The sequence below is a fragment of the Calidris pugnax genome, unplaced genomic scaffold (assembly GCF_001431845.1).
Source record: "Calidris pugnax isolate Ruff unplaced genomic scaffold, ASM143184v1 scaffold38, whole genome shotgun sequence".
Classification (NCBI taxonomy): Eukaryota; Metazoa; Chordata; class Aves; order Charadriiformes; family Scolopacidae; genus Calidris; species Calidris pugnax.
In genome coordinates, this window is record NW_015090995.1 from 19,641,542 (window position 1) to 19,662,148 (window position 20,607).

At 42.2% G+C, this 20,607-nt stretch overlaps 2 protein-coding genes across 10 annotated transcripts; both read right to left on the bottom strand.

Moving 5' to 3' along the window:
* Positions 1 to 3,491: 3,491 nt before the first annotated feature.
* Positions 3,492 to 14,009, bottom strand: VGLL1 (vestigial like family member 1). Of its 6 annotated transcripts, none has more exons than XM_014955126.1 (9): positions 13,964 to 14,009; positions 13,303 to 13,441; positions 12,990 to 13,207; positions 12,417 to 12,530; positions 9,603 to 9,666; positions 8,593 to 8,822; positions 7,592 to 8,011; positions 5,076 to 5,135; positions 3,492 to 4,236 (listed from the first exon to the last, which is right to left on the bottom strand). In XM_014955126.1, exons 6-9 carry the CDS (start codon positions 8,801 to 8,803, stop codon positions 4,196 to 4,198), a joined length of 732 nt encoding a protein of 243 aa, XP_014810612.1. In that variant the 5' UTR covers positions 8,804 to 8,822; positions 9,603 to 9,666; positions 12,417 to 12,530; positions 12,990 to 13,207; positions 13,303 to 13,441; positions 13,964 to 14,009; the 3' UTR covers positions 3,492 to 4,195. The 6 variants fall into 6 exon arrangements, with proteins under 6 accessions (XP_014810612.1, XP_014810611.1, XP_014810613.1 ...); XM_014955125.1 differs by having other exon boundaries at positions 12,990 to 13,211; XM_014955127.1 differs by adding an exon at positions 11,849 to 11,884 and having other exon boundaries at positions 12,990 to 13,441.
* A 328-nt stretch (positions 14,010 to 14,337) lies between these two features.
* On the bottom strand, positions 14,338 to 20,505 carry LOC106895615 (HIV Tat-specific factor 1-like). 4 transcript variants are annotated; one of them, XM_014955132.1, is made up of 6 exons: positions 20,352 to 20,505; positions 19,794 to 19,883; positions 19,157 to 19,294; positions 18,542 to 18,746; positions 15,299 to 15,496; positions 14,338 to 15,135 (listed from the first exon to the last, which is right to left on the bottom strand). In XM_014955132.1, exons 1-5 carry the CDS (start codon positions 20,406 to 20,408, stop codon positions 15,321 to 15,323), a joined length of 666 nt encoding a protein of 221 aa, XP_014810618.1. In that variant the 5' UTR covers positions 20,409 to 20,505; the 3' UTR covers positions 14,338 to 15,135; positions 15,299 to 15,320. The 4 variants fall into 4 exon arrangements, with proteins under 4 accessions (XP_014810618.1, XP_014810616.1, XP_014810620.1 ...); XM_014955134.1 differs by lacking the exon at positions 14,338 to 15,135 and adding an exon at positions 17,708 to 17,828 and having other exon boundaries at positions 15,362 to 15,496; XM_014955130.1 differs by having other exon boundaries at positions 14,338 to 15,496.
* Positions 20,506 to 20,607: the final 102 nt, after the last annotated feature.

The following is a 20,607-nucleotide window of genomic DNA, read 5'->3' on the forward strand; positions in this document are numbered from 1 at the left end:
CAGTAAATAACCCGAAAATGTAACACCACGTTGGTCCTTGTGTGCTTCGGAGCGGTCTCTGCAGAGGTGTGATGGTGCTGGAGGAGTCGGAAGCTGTTGAAAGGGGTCCATCCCGCATCCCTTCCCACCCCCCCGCCCCCAGCACCCCCGTGATTGACTGCATTCAGGGGAGGAACCCAAAATAACCGTGGGCAGTACCAGCTGGCAGCTGCTGAATGCAGCACGGGCCCTGCCAAGGCCTTCCCAGCCAGGGAGCGCAGGAGCTGCATGGGAATGGAGAGGCCGGCATCGGAGCGTGACGGCAGCACGGGAGCATCAGAATCACAGAATCTTCTAGGTTGGAAGGGACCTTAAAGATCATCTTGTCCAACCGTCAACCTAACTGACAAAAATAGGCACCCGCACAACAAACAAGGAGCATCATCACTAAACCATCCCTCCAGCACTACATCAACCCGTCTTTTGAACACCTCCAGGGATGGGGCCTCAACCCCCTCCCTGGGCAGCCCAGTCCAATGGCTGAGAACCCTTTCAGTGAAAAAATTTTTCCTAATATCCAGCCTGAACCTCCCCTGGCGCAACTTGAGGCCATTTCCTCTTGTCTGTCACCTGTGACTTGAGAAAAGAGACCGACCCCCACCTCTCTACACCCTCCTTTCAGGGAGTTGTAGAGAGCAATAAGGTCTCCCCTCAGCCTCCTCTTCTCCAGGCTGAATAACCCCAGCTCCCTCAGCCTCTCCTCATAAGACTTATTCTCCAGACCCCTCACCAGCTTTGTCGCCCTTAACAGCGACCTGAACCAGGACAGCAAGAAACACTCCACTCCAGACAAACAATACTGTAGAGGAATATGTACATATTTTTTTTTTATATATATATTATATATAAAGGCCTACCTAATGTAGGGAACTGCCATGCAATGTTCACCCCTCTGTTCACACAAAGGCAAATTGCACCGAAGGGTTAACTATGTTTATTGCAGAAGGAAAGTAAGACACCCACAAACCCCAGGCAGGCTCTGGTGCCTGTTGTTGGGCTGGTATGAGACACAACGCTGGAGCAGCAGAGCCTCTGTCCCCTCCATCATCCTTCTGCCAGCCAGGGAGCAGAGCTCACACCCCTGTGCCCAGCGCAGAGCCAGGCCACCAGGATCTGGGATAAGACACCAGCCCTTGGGCTTCCCAGGCACTTGCTCCCTTTCCCCAGGTGGGATAGAATCATAGAATCATCTAGTTGGAAGGGACCTTCAAGATCAGCTAGTCCAACCATCAACGTAGCAAAAACATCACTAAACCATGTCCCCCAGCGCCATGTCAACCCGTCTTTTGAACACCTCCAGGGATGGTGCCTCAACCATCCTCAACCAACCTCCCTGGACAGCCCATTCCAAGGCTTAATAACCCTTTTTGTGTAAAAATTGTTCCTAATATCCAATCTGAACCTCCTCTGGTGCAACTTGAGGCCATTTCCTCTTCTCCTATCTCCTGTTCCTTGGGAGAAGAGTCCGACCCCCCCTGGCTACACCCTCCTTTCAGGGAGTTGGAGAGAGCGAGAAGGTCTCCCCTCAGCCTCCTCTTCTCCAGGCTGAACACCCCCAGCTCCCTCAGCCTCTCCTCATAAGACTTATTCTCCAGACCCCTCACCAGCTCCATTACCCTTCTCTGGACCCGCTCCAGCACCTCAATGTCATTTTTGTGGTAAAAGGGATGGGGAGGACATGGTGTTGCCAAACCTTACAGCAGCTCAATCTGTTACCCTGTCAAGGCAGTTGCACCCCATGTCCTTGCATTAAATGACATGCATTTGAAAAGGGATGGGGAGGACACGGTGTTGCCAAGCCTTACAGCAGCTCAACCTGTTACCCTGTCAAGGCGGTTGCACCCCGTGTCCTTGCATTAAATGACATGCATTTGAAAATACGGATTTTTTTTTTACCCCCCGCACTGTCCCACCCCTCGTGGTTGATTCCCCAGAAACAGGGGGTTTATAAGGCACCTTCGGTATTCCCAGCTGTGACATGCACAGCACCAAACTGTTCCAAGCAGCACTACATTTTAAGAGCAGTTAAATATACTGCTACATGTCTTTTCTGACCTTAGACAGAAATTATTTAAGCATTTTTTTTTTGGGAGGGATGGCAGAGGGAGACAAAAATAATATTTCGCTATTTTGAAGCAATAACAAGGATTTTTTACCCCCTGCACTGTCCCACCCCTCGTGGTTGATTCCCCAGAAACAGGGGGTTTATAAGGCACCTTCGGTATTCCCAGCTGTGACATGCACAGCACCAAACTGTTCCAAGCAGCACTACATTTTAACAGCAGTTAAATATACTACATGTTTTTTCTGACCTTAGAGAGAAATTATTTAAGCATTTTCTTTCAGGAGGGATGGCAGAGGGAGATGAAAATAATATTTCGCTATTTTGAAGCAATAACTTCACTGGAATTACAGCACACACTGGTAAGACAGAGGAAATACAACTTGGAAATCTTTGCTTTGGCCCACCACAAAGCCTTAAAAATCAGGGGAATTAAGTGACTTGGCATGACAAAAGAAAACTACTTGGATAGATATTCCTAAACTTGAAGGAGAAGGCAGGCAGCTTTGTAGAAATATTAAAAATGAGTAATTTTTCATTGCTCATCTATAGGGAGGGAGGATGTTGACCTACCTTTTATTAATTCAGTTAAAATAATTCCCCTTGCACGTGGATCTCAGGCTGGTCTAGCTCACGTTGATGCTAAAGCAAACTTGCACATTCCAAACTGGGATTTTTTTAATTTTTCTTTTTAGGTCAGTACCATAAACATCTAAAGCTGCTGAATTCAAAATTATTCATAAAATTACAGAAGGTGTTACAACTGGAGTAAACTAGTGGCAGCACAGATACCTGGTGTAAAGAGAGCCACAAACACTGCCAGCAGTTTCTCCTACAAAATTACAAGCTCCAGGAGCTCAAAAGTCAAATTTCCTTCAGCAACTGTGTCGAGCTGCCAGAAAAAGTTAATCGTGCTCCTTTATATTAAATTAATGAACAGCTAATGAAGAAAGAAAACACAACCCCAAATCTTCTTTATCCTTAGGACTGAGAATAAAAGCTTGAGGAGTCTCTCTTACTGCAGGGATTACGCACACACCTCTCAACACCAGTCACGTGAGGTTTTATACTCACAGGAGCTTCAGGAAATGTATTTGCCCAGGGTGAGTGGTGAAGCTGGGGGGATCTGAGAGCACAGTACCAGTGCACGGCTCACAGCCACCGTTTCTGCTGCAGGGGGGACCATCCAGACCTTCCCCCCCATCCGGCCGCTCCGAGGTCTGTGGGGTGCAGCTGCCATGGAGGGACTGGCTTGTCCTTCTTCAGGTGGCCAAGCCCTTCAAGCTCAAGAATTTAAAATTCAGCCCCACAGGGTTTATTTAGAAAAAAACCACAACCTTTTACGCCTGCAGAAAGGCTGGGAAAACAGACCATTCCCACCTCCAGCTTCCCGCTCAATGGTATTTTAATTGCATCCAACGAGGATGCAGATTTCCTCCCAGTTCTAGCGTTAATTCACTGTTTTCTAAAAGATGATTATACATTATGAGAGGGCAAAACAGACTTCAGGCATATGCATATTATATGGCTTCTGAAGAACATCCCTGTGAATTGCAATGGTTACAAATCATTGTGCTTCCAAAACATAAATATTATAATGTGCTTCACTGACCTGTGGCTGTTTTGAAGGCTGTTGCCTGTGGTCTAAGACTATTTTAAAGGATATGGAGGTATGAAATCGAGCTAAGGAGCTGCAGCACTGAATTTCTGCTAACTGCAGCCCTGTGCTTATCAGTTATCACCTGCATCGACGAGAATTGTGCTTCTTATCAAGAGATGGTAAATGAATAAACACAGAAAGATTACGAGGTGCCAACTCCTTTCAAGGGGGCTACACGAAAAGCCTTATGTTGACAACATTTCTTCACAACAAACATACTGTCAGGTTTAATCCCACAGCTATCAGAAATTATTTACTGAATAGCAAAAGATGATTTTTCATTCCCCACATAGCAAATAGTACATGTATTCTTCCAGCTGAGAGGAAAAGCACAGAATATCCGCAGTTTGTATCTTCTTGATTCACAGTCGCAAATAAAACAAGTTCACAGGGGGAACTTTCTCTTTCAGAAAAAAGTGGAAAACATTCGGTTGCTAAAAGTACAAATCTCGTCTTCTGTCATGGATCTGAATACCTGAAAGACACAGCAGTATCAGGATGGTCAAACAGCACAGTCCGTGCAATCTCTTAAGACGTTGTGCAAACAAAATTCCACCTTTGGCTCTGATGCAAGAGGGCCCTTAACCAGAATAACCAGAATGACCCATTCCAAAGTATCCCCAAAATATTGCACATCAAAGAACCGACAGCAGGGCCTGACGCAGCCTCAAGAGACTAACAAAAATATGGAAGCCTGAATGCTTTGGGAATAATTTCTTGGAACGACTCAGCCAGCAGTGTGGTGGGATTGCTGGGGAGAGCAGCAGTAACACCAGCACACAGGTCCCACGGGGACCTCAGCCCAAAGCTGGGTGGCTTGAGGTACAAAGCAAGGGGGGTCCTGTCTTTCCAGGATCTGAAACTTCCCAAAATAGCCATTGGGAACCGGGAGGTCGATGGTGTAACCACAAAAACTGAGGTATATGATTTTTCTCACTCCATCTATCTCATTTTAGTAGAATGCTTTCCCCCTTCTCCATTAATGGGAGGTAGCGTGTACATGTGGGGGAAAAGCAAACTTTTGAAGTACGGTCTGGAAGCAAACAAAGAAGCATCTTTTAATTCTCTGTGCACAAACAAGGCAGCTATCCTTCATAGGATGGAGTGAGAAAAATCATATATCTCATTTTAGTGGAATGCTTTCCCCCTTCTCCATCAATGGGAGGCAGCGTGTACATCTGGGGGAAAAGCAAGCTTTTGAAGTAGGGTCTGGAAGCAAACGAAGCATCTTTTAATTCTGTGTGCACAAACAAGGCAGCTATCCTTCATAGGGAAGGATTAATTTGGTCCAGACCTGCTGGTTTTATTACTCACCTGCAGTGGCATGGCTTACGCTGGGATTTTCTGAGCCTTGGTAGGAGCTTGCTTTCCTCTCTTAAAAGAAAAAAAAATAATAAAAAAAATACTGGAGATGAGCAGAGATTCAACATGAAGCTAAAAGTAGGCAGTAGTTCCTAAAGAAACCTTGTGCTTTTGCAGCCCAGCTTATAGCACAGGTGCTGGGGAGCTCTGTGCTGTCTGGCACAGCAATATACACTTCCATAAATATAAATATCAGCTGTTCTTAAACATGACACAGCGCAACAAGAAGTATATTTAACAGCTAGAGCCAAGAAACAGGGACTCCCACAGCCAGACTAGATGCACACATCCTAGGGACTTGCCAAAGGCTCCTTGTGAACATGGGCCAGTCACTGCTTATCTCTTCTTTTTGGGTTGCTCGATAAGCACACGCACAGTGTCACACGTGGGGCGTTAGGAGGCTCCCCAAATATTCAGAGGGGCCCTGTAAACATCCTGAAAGAACAGGCTTTAATTGGCCGTGGTTGGGGAACACCGAGCTCTTTATTTTCCTCTGCAATTTTCCCCCAGTCGTTTTCTTTCTGCAAATTTGAACAGAAGTCCCCTGTCGTTGGAACTGCTTCCCCTTTTTCGACCCCAAGGCTAGTTTCATGAAACATCTCCTTTTTTGGAGGAGTCGGTTCCTTGGGCTCCCAAGCCTTGACAGGCTGACATTGCCCCCTTGGGGGAAGAGGGCACCTAACCTTGTTCTTAAATTAAATCCTGGAAGCCCAGATAGAGTGTTTTTAAAGTAATCAGGCTGTTGTTTACTAGCTGCAAAAAGTCTAGAGTGCAACACATACATTCATACAGGCTCAGCAGGAAACACTCAAGCAGGAAAAAGTTAGCAAAACCCCTACAGTTGGGGTCCTCATAACCACATAGCTTTTGGTGCAGCCTGAAAAGAGGATGAGGCTACCCGCAGATATAAACAGTAGTTTATAAACAGCAGTTTTAAGCCCACGTTCTGCCAAATTCCTGCTGACGCAGATTAAAATCTGGGTAAGCAGTAGGTTTCACCCATTTCACAGCTGGTTATTTTTGAAGACCCAAGGTTCAGGATCGCTTCTCCATGTGCTTGGTCCTTCATATCTAGAAGCACCAGGTAGGAAGCGCTATATTTTTCCAGCAGACTCCCAAAACAATTTCACAACCCATTTTTCTTGGAGGCCAGTGCCAAGGTGAGGATCTGGGTGACGCCAAGGGACAGCAATGTGGGCGTACCCTAAGAGGGCACCAGGGCTCTGGCCAGGAAGCCTGACCCCACAGAGCTTCTCAAAACCAGTAATTACTCCCTAGGGAGCAATTTTATCCGGCAGACCTAGATGCTGTGGGGACATCAACTCCCGGGAAATGGACTTCAGTCACCAGCCATTGTTCTTCTGTGTGCTGGCAGTACACAGGGCTGGGATTCCTACTAATTGTTAATAATAAACAAGCAACAATCATCAATCATCGCTCCTGCATGAAGGGTGTCAGCTCTGGGCAACCTCCTGCAGAGAACAATCGCTGCCTTTGACACAACAGGCAGCAGTGCTTCGTGGAAGGCAGCAATTAGTGGGGAGACAAGGCAATATTGACCTGTCAGCCCCTTTCGCCCAGTCCTTCCAGCTACAGAGAGAGACTGGGGAGGAAGAGAAATCCCTGGTCTTTCTGGTAAGGGCTGTAGTTTCCCATTCTGTATTCAAAATACTGTTAAGGCCCTACACAGTAAGAGAGGTCACTCTTTCTGGTCATAATCATAGAATCATAGAATGGTTTTGGGTTGGAAGGGACCTTAAAGATCATCCAGTTCCACCCCCCTGCCCTGGGCAGGGACACCTCCCACCAGACCAGGTTGCTCCAAGCCCCATCCAGCCTGGCCTTGAGCCCCTCCAGGGATGGGGCAGCCACAGCTTCTCTGGGCAACCTGGGCCGGGCTCTCATCACCCTCACAGCAAAGAAGTTCTTCCTGAGTTTTCATCTCAATCTCCCCTCTTCCAGTGTCAAACCCTTCCCCCTTGTCCTATGGCTCCCCTCCCTGATCCAAAATCCCCCCCTATCTCTCCTGGAGTCCCTTGAGGGACTGGAAGGGGCTCTAAGGTCTCCCTGGAACCTTCTCTTCTCCAGGTTGAACAATCCCAACTCTCTCAGCCTGTCCTCACAGCATAGGGGCTCTAGTAATAACACAGAAGCATCTACCCTAGCTACTACCTATAGGGTAGAGGTCCTGATGTCACTGTGGGTAATGTTTATATTCATTTGAAATATCCCCCTAGCGTCAGCCAGAAGGTGAAATATTGTGCAAGTGGCACACATATTTTTGATTAAGCCATAGTAGACAGCGAACCAACCCCAAGTACCACCGCGTGGGTTCACCCTCGAAAAACATCTCTACGAGCTGGGCTGAAGATGGCTCCAATTCAAGAACCTTAGGAACAGACTGTATTATTTTGTCTCTTTACATAAGATGCCACCAAAGGATAAAGTGATAGTAAATATTTCCTTACCTCCCCCAGGAGCTGAACTCTGACTTATATTTTGTAACCTAGCAGGTCCAGTCATACAAGCAGAACTCGAGTGTTGCTTCACGCCGCATTCTTGCATGGATGTCAGGCACCTTTCCTGTTGCAGGAGACCAAGAAGAGAACCGTATTTCCTGTCAGAGACGGGTTCATCTACCGCGTGCAGGTCGGGCAAGGCATGATGATAGACTGAACTGGTAAGACCGGGAGTCCCGATGGAAGGGAAAGGCCATAAATCTGCCGGCTGAGTTGGATGACTCCGCAGAGCTGACGGCTGGAACGGGCCCGCCATGCCAGCAGCAGAAAAATTCAGCCCAGAATTTGACATGCTCGGAGCAGAAGATGATGGATATGGTTTGGAGCAATGTGAAGAGATATTCCACTGATGGGGAGACATGCTATCTACTTAAAAAGAGAAAGAAAGCATCTGAAATCTCATCAACTCTTACTTCTTTTTTTTTTTTCCCCCAATGGACTTCTAAGGTAATGCTACTGGATTGCACACTCATTTTTAAAGACATACATACTCACTTTGGTGCTGCCTATTTTAAAAATCAACAACAAATTCTTACTAAGAGTGGAATACACCACCACCAACACTTTCAAGTAAATATTATACATGTTATTTTACAGGTCACTAGCACAGGCAGGATTTTAACAATTGTAAGCTCAGACAAATATATTTTTGCAAAGACAATAAATTAAATCACAATGCACTTAATGCATCTGACAGTGATGGAGGCTCTTGGCTGGAAAGTGAGGACCTGGTCTTGCCAACAGGCCCATGGAGAGCTTTGGAAGAACCCCAGCAAGCACAGGGGATTTACCCAGGAAGTCTCAGCTACATTATCCAGGGCTTTGAAACGTGATTTTCTTGCTTTCTGTTTGCACACAATATTAAATCTAAGCACACTGCATCTTAAATTCCTTAGTGAAAGCTGGTGACCCCTGTCTAACACCACGCTCACGCACAGAAAGCCGCTCACCGTTCTTCAGGACAAGGGTCTCACCCTTGTGCTTTGTGCTCAGGTCTTGTGGGTTCTTGGCATTGCTTAGAGCTCTAGAAAAATGTTCGTCTACCACGCTGTTAATATCCCCTTGGAAATAGGTAAATACAACACTCTGAGACCCCCATTCTGTTTTCACAGGTTCTTTGCTTTTACACAGCTTTGGAGAGAGCTTCCTTGTTTCTTCCATTTTCAATAACCAACAGCCCCTGCCAAAAAAAGACAGACTGGTCAAAGAAGTACTATTTCACTTAATGTGCACACAGTCTTCCACCTGAAATTGGTATGGCCAGAAGAACTTTATATGGACTTCCGCTTCTTCCATGCACCTTTTCTTTACAGATTTCCTTAGTAGATACTTCTAATATGAAATACTTTATGTATAAAACAAAAAGAGAAACCTTCCAATAAACATGCATTACATTTTTCAGAACTGTGATGGGAATCCATTTCACCCAGTCAGACAAATTGAGTCCTATTTATCTTTAACTCCTTCACAGCAGTATCTTTTGCTTGTGAACACTAAGTTTGATATAACTGTACAATATGCAACATTGACAAGGGGTATTGCATCTTTAAAGTGGTGAATGGCTCAAAGAGGCTCCAATGGACACCAATCTTTTAGGAGTTACCTGTCAATGCCGTAGCACCAGCTCTATTGAAAAATAAAATGGGCACATCTATTTCCCAGCTGTCTTTTCTCATTCTGCCCTCATCCATCTGTATAATCCTGGGCTTAGGACCCAGCAAACATGCCCCAAGGATGGAACTGTGCTAAAGGAACTGAAGCACTTGGATAAATGATTCAGAGGTGGCATTAGCCCTGGATGAAGTTCAGGGTGAACTTATCAAAAGGCTTTGTCCAATTCCAGTTTTCGCATTGTTCAAAACCCACATTGACAGAGTGGAAAAAAAATTAAAGATGGAAAAAGAAACCTCACTGGAACTTAAAATAATAATGACATAAAACAAGGTGAAGTTCAAAGTACCTTAGTCACTGTCAGCACAGACCTCCACAAGGAAAAGACTTCTGAGGGTAATTAGTTGCTTCACCTGTAAGAAAAAGACACACACATTAAGTTATTTGAAATATAAATTCTAGCAAATTCAGATAAAAAACCCCACCAAACAAAAAACCTTCTTTGTTTGAAACAACTTACCTAGGAACGTGGTCAGCCTGCCAGTTGCTTAAAATTTTGGTAGCAAGACTGCTAAACCACACATTGTAGCTCAACCAGAAGGTATGGATTTAAGGCAGGAATTACTCTAAAATAGTTTGCAAGAAGTCACCAGAAGACTGTTAGACTCCTTTTTGTTCTCCTTAAAAATCCCTGCTGCCAGATATGGTAAGAGTAGGACAAGGAACGTCACTGCTTGCCCTGGAGAAGTGTTGTTTTTATGCATTTGTGCCGTTTCTGGCCACAGGGGAGCTGGTTTTACAGCCAGAGCTCACATGTTCTGCTGTAATCAAAATCATATTTAGCAATGCTCAGGCTGTGAATGCAGTGAGAAGGGCCTGCTGGTTCTGTTCAGTTTGCCAGTCTCACAGTCAGCTCACCACACCGTGTAATATAATGGATTTACCTTGGTAGCAAAAAGGCTGCTGTTATTTTTCAGAGACAGGGAAGCCTCCGGCCGATGGCCAGTTGTATCACACAAAACCTAATGAATCATTAGATTTGTGCTTCCATCCAACTAACTCTGCAATACACAGCATTGCTTAACCTATTCCAATACATTTATCTGATTTCTTTTCTAATCATAAACACCCCAATCCTCAGAAGGTTCCCAATAAACATCTGGTGTCTCAAAGGGTATTCTGATGTATCCACAAAGGCTGCCTCCAAATGGTCCCTGTTTCTTACACATGAAAAGACTATTCAGGCTGCAAAGTATTCAGGCATTAAGAAGAAGGGTATTCTGAAGTATCCACAAAGGCCTGTTTCTTACACATGAAAAGACTGTTCAGGCTGCAAAGTATTCAGGCATTAAGAAACATAAGGATTAAGGTCATCCATACATAATTCATCTCCATTCTTAATCCTAAACTGGCATCTACAAACTTCTTGTCTTTGTTTATCATCTGCTTCTACATCTAGTTTTGTTTATTGGCTCTACCTATTTCTCTGTTCAGCTCTTCATGGCTCCTTCTTCAGCTAGCCCTAGCCCCCTGTCATCAACCACCAATGTATGGTCAAACTCAAGAGGTTCCTCATCTTGGGATTTCTATTGCTTTGTCCTCCTTGCATCCTTTCCCCAGCTCCAAGCTTTGGTCCACCTGAACATGGTGGTGGGAATGGGATGTGTACAGGTTGGTGACCAGTTTGGAAATGCAGTGGGATACTCCGTAACAGTCACCTGATTCAGAACATTGTCTGTCAGAACTTTAAACCAACCAAACTTTCCCAAACACAGAAACAAACCAAAAATCCTTCTTCCCACTTCACAGGCACCTTCCCCAAGGCAGATGAGGGGAGCAGGAACGAGCAGATCCCAGCCAAAAAACTAAAAGAACTTCAAGCACAGGAAGAGACACTCTTTTAAGGCAGATGAGGGGAGCAGGAATGAGCAGATCCCACCCAAACTACTAAAAGAACTTCAAGCACAGGAAGAGACACACTTTTTTCCCCACTCTTGTTTCAGAAAGCAACCCACTGGTTAGGTTAAGAAACGTTCTGGAGACCAATGCTTGCCATGAAGATTCCAACCTGGCAGTGAAAGCCTGGCTTTCTCAGTGACCGTATGGCCTGAGAAAGGACTTCATTGGGCCATCTTGACAGCAAGCAGCAAACCAGCTCTTCCTACGCTGCTCCACCACCACGCATTCAACATACAATTTAAAAAGCATTAGCTCTGGCCCAGAGGTCTATTTTTCCTGTTCCTCGCCCAGAGCAAGCCAGCCACCGCGTCTTTGTACCGCTTTATTAACGCGCTTAACTTGCTCGTGATGTTAATTGTAAGCTCCTTTAGCACCCTTTATTGGTCTTGTGTGAACTGTGACCACAGTAGTTAAGATGCTAGAAAAATACCATGTTATTTTAAACAAAGAACAGTCATTTATCTACTTTTTTTCTCATTTCCCTTAAAAAATCTCTTGTGCTTTCCAACAAGTGGCCATAAGAAGGTTGGATATAACCAGGTTACATCTCAGTCCTCTCTGTGATCTTATGCACGTGAGGAACCTCATGTCCCAAGAGTCAGGACTTAAATTTTGGAGGACTGTGGTCTTCATTACCTGAACTTCCCACTCTTCCATCTTCCAGCAGGAAGTCTGCAAAAAAAAAAAAAAAAAAAAAAAAAAGGGAGAAATCCTCCCAATTTGTGTCTGCCACAAGCTCTTGCCAAAATATAGTAGAAGTGGAGCTTGGGATGAAAAGGACTCAGCTCGCCTCACGCTACTCTCACAACGGGTTAATTATGGCAAAATAATGCAAGTAATTGCCTAAGTGATTTGTCCTTCAGGTGGACAAGGACGGATGAGTGGTCAACGCAGGCGTAGGAGACACGGTTGGTGAGGGCTCACCACAAGAGACAATACTTTACAACATTTTTCACATTCCCCAGCCTTGCTAGTAGTATTAATTTCCCATCACTGCAGCATCAGGCAGGGAACTCTGTTCTCTTATTTTATGCAGCCCAAAGAAAGGAAATAAAAATAAATAAAAATTAAAATTTTTCCACTTCCCAGGTATTAGGCAATGACTTAACAAGCAGGCGTTCTCCTTCAACAAGTATCTTTCAAATCAGGGAACGTTTCAGCAAGGCAGTTAGCAAAGGTTGAAATTATCACGGAATTCCCCTACCTTAACTCACTGTCACGAGTGGTGTCACGCCAGCGAGATCCTCCGTGGTCATGCTGTGTCCAGCAGCTCGGGATCCTTCCCTCCTCCTCCTCCTCCCCGTGTGCTCTGCAGCGACTGCAGGAGAGGACAAGCAGCGTTCATGAACTCCCTCCCTGCTTTCTAGCCTCTGGCTGCCGGTGAACTAGGCGTTCCCTTCAGCCCATCTGCTAAGAATGCATGAAATGCACTCCAACAAGTCAACCGGGTTGGGAGGTTTCAGGAATGAGGAAAATAAGACTCTAAGTAGGGTTTGGGTTGGTTTTGTATTTGTTTTTGTTGGTTTTTTTTATAAATGACGATATGTACACAATGAAGACAACAGCATCTGGACTTGGGAAGAGTTTAGAGGAAGATGTATGTACACAATGAAGACAACAGCGTCTGGACTTGGGAAGAGTTTAGAGGAAGATGATAAACAAGTTATGGCAGAGAACCAAGCTCGGCCAGGATCACAAAGGATGTCCCTACGTCAGGTTATAGCAGTTTCAGCACTAAGTGGATGTTTCCAGTTACCCACCAAAAGGAAAAGATCACCTGTTTCCAGCCCAGATCGCCTGGATAACCGATTTTCCTCTCTCTTCTTTGCTGGATCTATTTAAATGCCTACAGAAATCTTCAGAAAATAAATATATCCTTCTTGTTCTGGAAAGGCTGTAGCAAGGAACAGGAACTTTGGGGTTCTCTGGTAGTAAGTCAGCCAAAATTACCAAACTTTAGGCATTCCAGAAATGCTGAATTGGGGTCAAATTCACCTGTCTCAGTTGGAAAAATACACCAGGGAACTGGAGTCACCAAACTGGTGACACTATGTGTTTTATTGCAGTAGCTTAAGAGTTTGTTTACTCACCCAGAAAGTAGGAGAGCACAATCCAGTTCCCTCTGCCTGAAGACGTACGAATCCACCCTCTGCCATCTCCCAGAACAACGTAACCACCAGGCTGTAAGATCTCCCAGGAAGGGCGCTTCGGCTGTTATTGACACACTCTCTGCATAAACACAGTTTCATGGTGACACAGACCAGATTCCAGTCTATCAGCAGGGCCAGGGCCCTCAACGCCTCAGTCATTCCTTCTTCAACAGCCTTTTTGAAAACTCTTTCATATGGCAGAGATTTCTTCTGCCAAGGCTTTCCAAGACCTCATTCAAGAACTTCATCTTAGGCTGGGCAGTTAAAGCTCTGGTAAAGTTGTAGTAGGCATCAGTCTAAAGCTTTCGGGTGAACACCTCAAAGAAACACTGGGTTAAAAAGGCATTATTGGCCCTGTGCCTTTGTCGTATAGGAATTGAAAAAAAATAAAATATCTTCATTTCTGAGAAGAAAAACTGAAATTCTCTTGTCCTTAACAACCAACCCACACACATATTATCTCAGCTATAACTACAGTGTCTGCAGTCACTCCTCCTGCCCCTTTTATCTTCACGCAGGGGCAATTAACACAATCCAAAACCAAGTTCAAGAAAAAAACCCCAAGAGGGAACAAATACCACGTCCCACTGGGAACACTTACAGCTCCAGCAACACCAACACGGGGACTCCAGCTGGAAAGCTCAGGCTTGTTACCACACAGGCTTTAACAACTGAAGTCACTGGGCAGCAAACGCTACAGTGTCTTTTACTGGGGGGAAAAAGGTAAGACAAATACATTATCTCAACACTAATCAGAAAAGACTTGTTTTGTTCACGAGTTTGTTTATTAAAAAGGTAGTATAAAACACAACCCCTTTAAGAAACAAAATTCAAGACAAATCAAGGGATTCCCAGATGCTGTCACAGGTCTAGATATTATTCAAATATGATTTAAAAAAAAAAAAGTTTGTTTTCTAAAGGATAAATGAAAATGATCAATTTATCATATCGAAAGAAAATAACCTGGCAGAAAAATTCCAAGTCAAGTTATTGAAAAGTTTAATCTAACAATATAGTCATATTACAGAATGAGCAAAAAAACAATTTGCTGCAAAAGATTTCATAATTCTATAAATATTTTACAGAACTTTCAGAGTATCCTGACAGCAAGACTTCAAGCCTTGTATAATGAGCACTAAAATACACACAAGTGAAATCAACACAAATACACAACTTACATAATTCATTTATCATACTGCAGTATGTTTCCTCAAATTCAGAAATAAAAAGAACTTTAAATCCAATCTGTTTGTTTTAAAGAATTTGGTTCGGTTATACAGTTGAAGAATTCAGGGTATGGATACTGATTTTACTGGAAAATTTAAAGGCAAGGTTGAGTTTCCATGAAGCATCCAATACCTTTTAAGTTTTCTTAAGCGAATCAATTAAGTAATTGTCAATAGATTACCCTTAATGGAATAATGTCTAGGACATGTTTTAGCCAAAATGCACTGCATTTAACATACTAATGATTTTAAGTGAATTACAATCCTTATACAAAATGTAAGTTGTACCAGGGACTGAAATTCAATTAAAAAAAGTAATTAAAAAAAGTCAGCAGGAGAAACAGATAAACATTTTGATGCAAAATGAAACTAATTCTCTCTTTACAGCTGTATATGAACGTTCGAGAACCTGCTACAACTTACGGGCCTTTTCTTTGGGGGCTTTTTGTCTCCAGATGTCTACCTTGGCCATGCTCTTCAAACAGTGGCATCTCTGATGAAGGCTCCTAACTCCCTACAATTCCCTGCCGGCAAAGCACTAAACAACATCTGAGTGTAGAGTGTTAAACTACCAATATATCCTGAAGCCAAGCAACTGATTTTATATTGCATGGTTAAGAAAGCAATCTTTGCCAAATTATGCTGAAATACCAGTTAATACTCTTTCCCCGCTGTTATATTTAAGTGGCTTCACATCTATTTGGTTACACTCTTGCAAATTAGCAGAAACAGCTACTTCTCTAGTTCAAAATTGAGCAATGATGATTTATCCACCCATTGTTTCAACCTGCTGCTAGTTGTTGTTTTCACAATATACGGAGGGAAGGAGACAGCTTTTCTTAAAATGAAGCTCTCACCAAAAGCCTGGGGATGAAGGAACATGCGGTACTGGAACGCTGGAATAGAACCTAAGAAAAAGTAGAAACTGAGCAAAAAGTTTTGATTTTGTCACTCCTAATGAGTGAGACAGGTCATCAGAAAGCACTTTATTAATTAGAGACCAAATATAGTCAAAACTGCAGCAGGGTCTTCTTACCTATTTACGATGCTGCTTAGTGAGAAAAAACGTAAGTTTAAAAATCAGCTTCCAATATGTTAAAATTTGGTATTAAACATTACTGCTTTACAGTACAAGAATTTCATCATCATACTTCAAAATAGTAATTTTAACTTCTGTGGAAAATTTTCATTTATGTCCAAATTAATTTATAAAAGTTTGCATCATTTAAAAAAGGAAAACATCAAAAGAATTTGGTCTCAATGAAAATCTGCTGAAAAGAAAGTTACAGCTGCATTAACCTCTCCATAGACTATTAAATGCCTCAACAACTCAATGAATAGTTTATAAAAATATATTTTTACATTTTACTGGGGAACAGAGGTAGACAAAAGGAAAATATCAGTTTGAGTGTAATGTCGCACTTCAGAACAACATATTTGCATGGAAAAAACAGCTTTTATTTTCTTAGGAATCCTAGTTAATAGGAAAGCCAGAAAAGCATTTGGTCTCAGTCTCTGTCGGTGCTCTACTTCACTGTGAAGTCGAGAGGAAAAAGGTGAAAAGATTAATATCACATTTGACTTTTGAAGCAAGCCAATCAAATTCGTACATCAATTGGAGAGAGGAAGGTTACTGCACATAGAATGAGTCTTTATTTTTCAAAGTCGTTTTTCAAACACTAACACTAACCTTATTTTCTTATATCTGATACCATGATAAGGCTTCATAGAACTGTACAATATTTATACATTTGTCCACAGTTTCCCTATATCCTTGCAATTCCACTGTAAAACAGGTGATTTAACTGCGTAGAGTGTTACAGGACTAGGCTCTCTTAAAACAAAAAAAACAATAAAAAGAAAAAGCTAACAAAACACAACAGTCTAGCAAGATCTAAAGCCTGGAGTTTAGAAGCTGGAAGAAAAGGAGCACTGAAAGCAACACCCACCCCACTACACGACACTCTTCATACGCCCAAACCTTCACCCCTCAAAGGTCTGTGGTGCTTATTACCAATAAAAATAACGAAGGCAGAACCAACACAACCTCAAGATACAATCTGAATATTCCACTACGTGCAGCGATGCACCCGGCAGAATTTCAGATTCCCTCAACGCCTTTTTTTGCTGAAACAGACAATTTGCATGCTTGCAAAGATGAGAAAAATGGTCTTTCTTAGCTGGCAATACGGCTCTTGTTGTAATGCACCTCAAAATTGGGAATTTGTCGTGCCAGCTTACAATGAGCCCCCCAGACTTTTAAACCCAGAATTCAAATATCACCGCTGTTTTAAGACCACATATTTTGTCACCAAAAGCCATAATTTGTAACTAAGGGGGCAAGTGTTAACTCAGAAGCTCTGACTGGTGTTAGCTACCCATACATATTGATTATATATTAAAAAAAGCCTTCAACAAGTTTAGAGTACTGTATAGACTTCTGGAAAAAAGCCACAGATGATAATCTCTGAGCACAAAGTTTGAAAACACCGATTCAGAGCTTTCCGAATGCTTCAGGATGGAAATAACAAGAATCAGCATTTATGGTTTCTTGCAATCCACTATGAATTTAAAAAATTCAAAAGATCCTTCTTACAAATGTGCACTAGTAACAACCCACGTAAGCAGCGTGCTATGAATTTAGCACTGATATTTTAATTGCTTAGTGCCTAAGTCTGTATTCTTCAATCCTTAGGTATCAAAATAATGCGATTCGAAATGAGGAATGAAAATGCCCAAAACAGCTCCCCTAAAGTTATTTTTGAAAGCCTGCCACTTATTAAGATATCTAAAGTTAGAATGTCTTCTCAATCCTTGCTTTTGGAAATATTTCTAAGAGGGTTAGCATTTGCTTTTTTCCATAGAAAAGAGTATTATTTGAAAGCGTATTTTCAAGTATTCTAACTTTTGCACAACAAATTGTAGTTCAAGTTGCCAAAAGCCTTGAAATTTTATGAAATATGGGAGATCCTCCACTTCAAAGAGCACGTAAGGCTAAACTAAAATGTTGAAGAGAACTCACCTCATCATCTAACAAAGTTAAATAAAAATGTTTACGCTAATATTAAAGCTATAACTAAACAAAGCAAACACATCAATCAAAAGCCTATTTTGCATACCTAGCGCATACAGACCACGAGAATTTAATTCACTATGGCCCAGAACGTGTGTGCTCATGCATTTCTAGTCTCCTTGACATCATTCCAGCCTCAACAGAAGATCTAAGCCTCAAGAGAAGATCTAAACAGGGGAAGAAAAAAAGAATTTACTGAATGCTGTGATTTAATAATCTACCTTCACTCGGTTCGCCTTATCTTGGCTACAGCAACCTTGTTTGTTCAAGTTTGCAACTTGGTACTGCTCTTATTTTCCACGTAAAGCACAGCAATATATCCAATGCCTTCACCTTTTATGCATCACGGCATCTATTCCATAAAATGAATCAAAGTACTCAGGACAAGAACCATTTTAAGGATGAGATACCAGGTTTGAAAGGGTACAGGAAAATTAACAGGGAAATCCACAAATCCTGTAATAGCTTTGCATTATTTAAGTTACGTATAGTTACAGAAACTTAAGGGTTGGAACGTATTTCACACTTACATAATGAAACACTGACACACAGAGTTAGAACAAAAGAAGCCTGATGGGTTTTACTGCATTCTTGGCAACTTGAGTTACTTTACCTGAACAGCCAATTAATACAAACTTTTAGATTCTCATTAAATACTGCTTTTAATGAAAACTTCAAAGCACACAGTTGATGACATTCTAATATGCATATATTCATATGAACATTGTCTGCAGTCACCCTGAAGAAAGGGATCAACTCAAACATCACCCTAAAACCCATGCTTTCGTAAAGCATCAAAGGTGTTATGTATCTGCTTCCCCATCGCTGCCTGCAAGGCTGCTGTCTGTAGATGGAGCACCATCTTCATTAACGCCCTCACCATTATTCTCCCTCTTATGGGCTTCATCATTTACATCCTTAGAGGTGTCATTAACGTTGGCAGGTTGTCTGCCTTCAGGCAGTTTAACGCTACTTGTTGCGGCATCCGAATCCGATGTCGGTTGCTGCTCCTTTGCATCAGGATCCTCTAGAAACGATCCCCACACCTTGAGCCTTTCTTCCCTTTCTCTTGCAGTCTCCTCCACCTATTAAAGATACATTTATACACATCATTACAGTCATACTGGAAAAAATGAGTATTTGGACAGATAGAACCATACAAATGTTTATATTGCAGTAATATCTCAAGACTTCAACAGGCCCTGTTGAGTGTGGACTAATGATCTGTACATCCAGTGACTAATCCTCTAAGTTGACAACTCCAACACACAATTTTTAACATCCTTTTTAACAAGCAGGTCCTTTTCATTTTTGCTAAATTGAATAATTAAGTATGATATCTTTTTTTTTTTTTTTTGAAACATCCTTGCAGTTTTTGACAAGAAGCAAGATGGGGCGGGGGCGGGAAGGGGATGGGAAGACCAAGCATTTCTCAAATTAAAACAGATTTTCAGTTTGGAAGAAACATTTGATGAAACAGACCATGAAAGGCTACCTGATAATCGGTGACTCCATCCCACGTTTCAGCACTGAGCTGGCGGCCACCAAACCACCTCCCATTTAGAGTTAGTTTGCAAAGATCAGCTTCTGTTGCTTCTTTAAATGACACAGAAGCCACACCATCAGGATGTCGCTGTAAGGAGAGACAGCTTATGCTTAATAGTTTTCTAAATAGTGTATTTATTCCACCATCTTTTAGACTGTCTTACAAAAATCCATCAGGATATAGCTCCATCCTGATCATACACAATTGTGGTTTGAAAAATTCAATTTGCAAAGTTACACATTTTGTTCTACTGGTACACGGAACAGACTTTTTGAACACAGAAAACAAATGTTTCAGCTAGTTTAGCTATAAATAAATGTGTTTATAAACTTTCAAACTTGTGATGTGTATCTAAGTTATTAGGAAGAGTTAAGAGTTTGCCTTTGCATAGACTGAAGTAGATAGGGGCTTATAAATTAATTCCCAAACCAGCTAATTTTAAAATAGTGGAAGATTAAGTCAAGTTTCCATAAAATAAACACACAAACCCAAATAAACGCTCCACTCATGTTTAAAGAATCCTAAATGTTTTGCCTATTTACACATTACATCAATTCTGCCAACACAACCTGTACAGAATACCTACATCAAATATGAGAACCTTCTTTACTTGACCAAACTTTTCACACTCCGTCCGCAGATCTTCTCTGATCTCATTTAGCACTAAGGGATCCTCCTGCAACCCAATCACACAGATTAGATTAAACAGAAGCACTTTCTTCTCAGCTTTGTTTTTGCCCATTTACCAGTGGAACACATCTGCCAATGTATTAAAAGTTCATAAATTAAGTGTTGTTACGCTGCACTTTCAAAGCCACTTAGGAGCTGACAGACAGCCTTTATTTGAATTTAATAAATACTTTATTAATAAGGCTTTTGTGCTGGCTGCTCCATTCTAAAAGTTACTGCCCACTCCTCTTTCTATCCCAAAAAGGAACACAGTGAAAAAGGCCAATTTGAAAAATATGTAACTTTGTCTTGTTTTCTTTGGAAATAGATGAACGAATTTTAAACAGATGCTTGGCACAGGAAAAAAAACATCCTACTCAAATATTCTCATCTACCCACAATTTTGCTAAGACAAAAGCTCAGACAATGCTACTGATAACAGCACAATCTACAGTAGCCAACTGCACACACCTACCTCAAAGTCCTTTGGGTGAAACATATTCCTGATAATAACGATGCGCTCATGTCGCATTCGAGTTGCGCCGTCTTTCTTCTCAGGCCTCCAATCCAGCTGTCTAATGAAATGAAGCAACAGTAAGAAGATATTGTTGCGGCTCTCTTCAGTTTCTACAAGTATTTGTTGAAAAAAAATCATTAATTTGGCATTTCTTGCAATACATCAACTAAAACACGTATTTTGACACAAAGACTTAAGTTACTCTTCTAAAAAA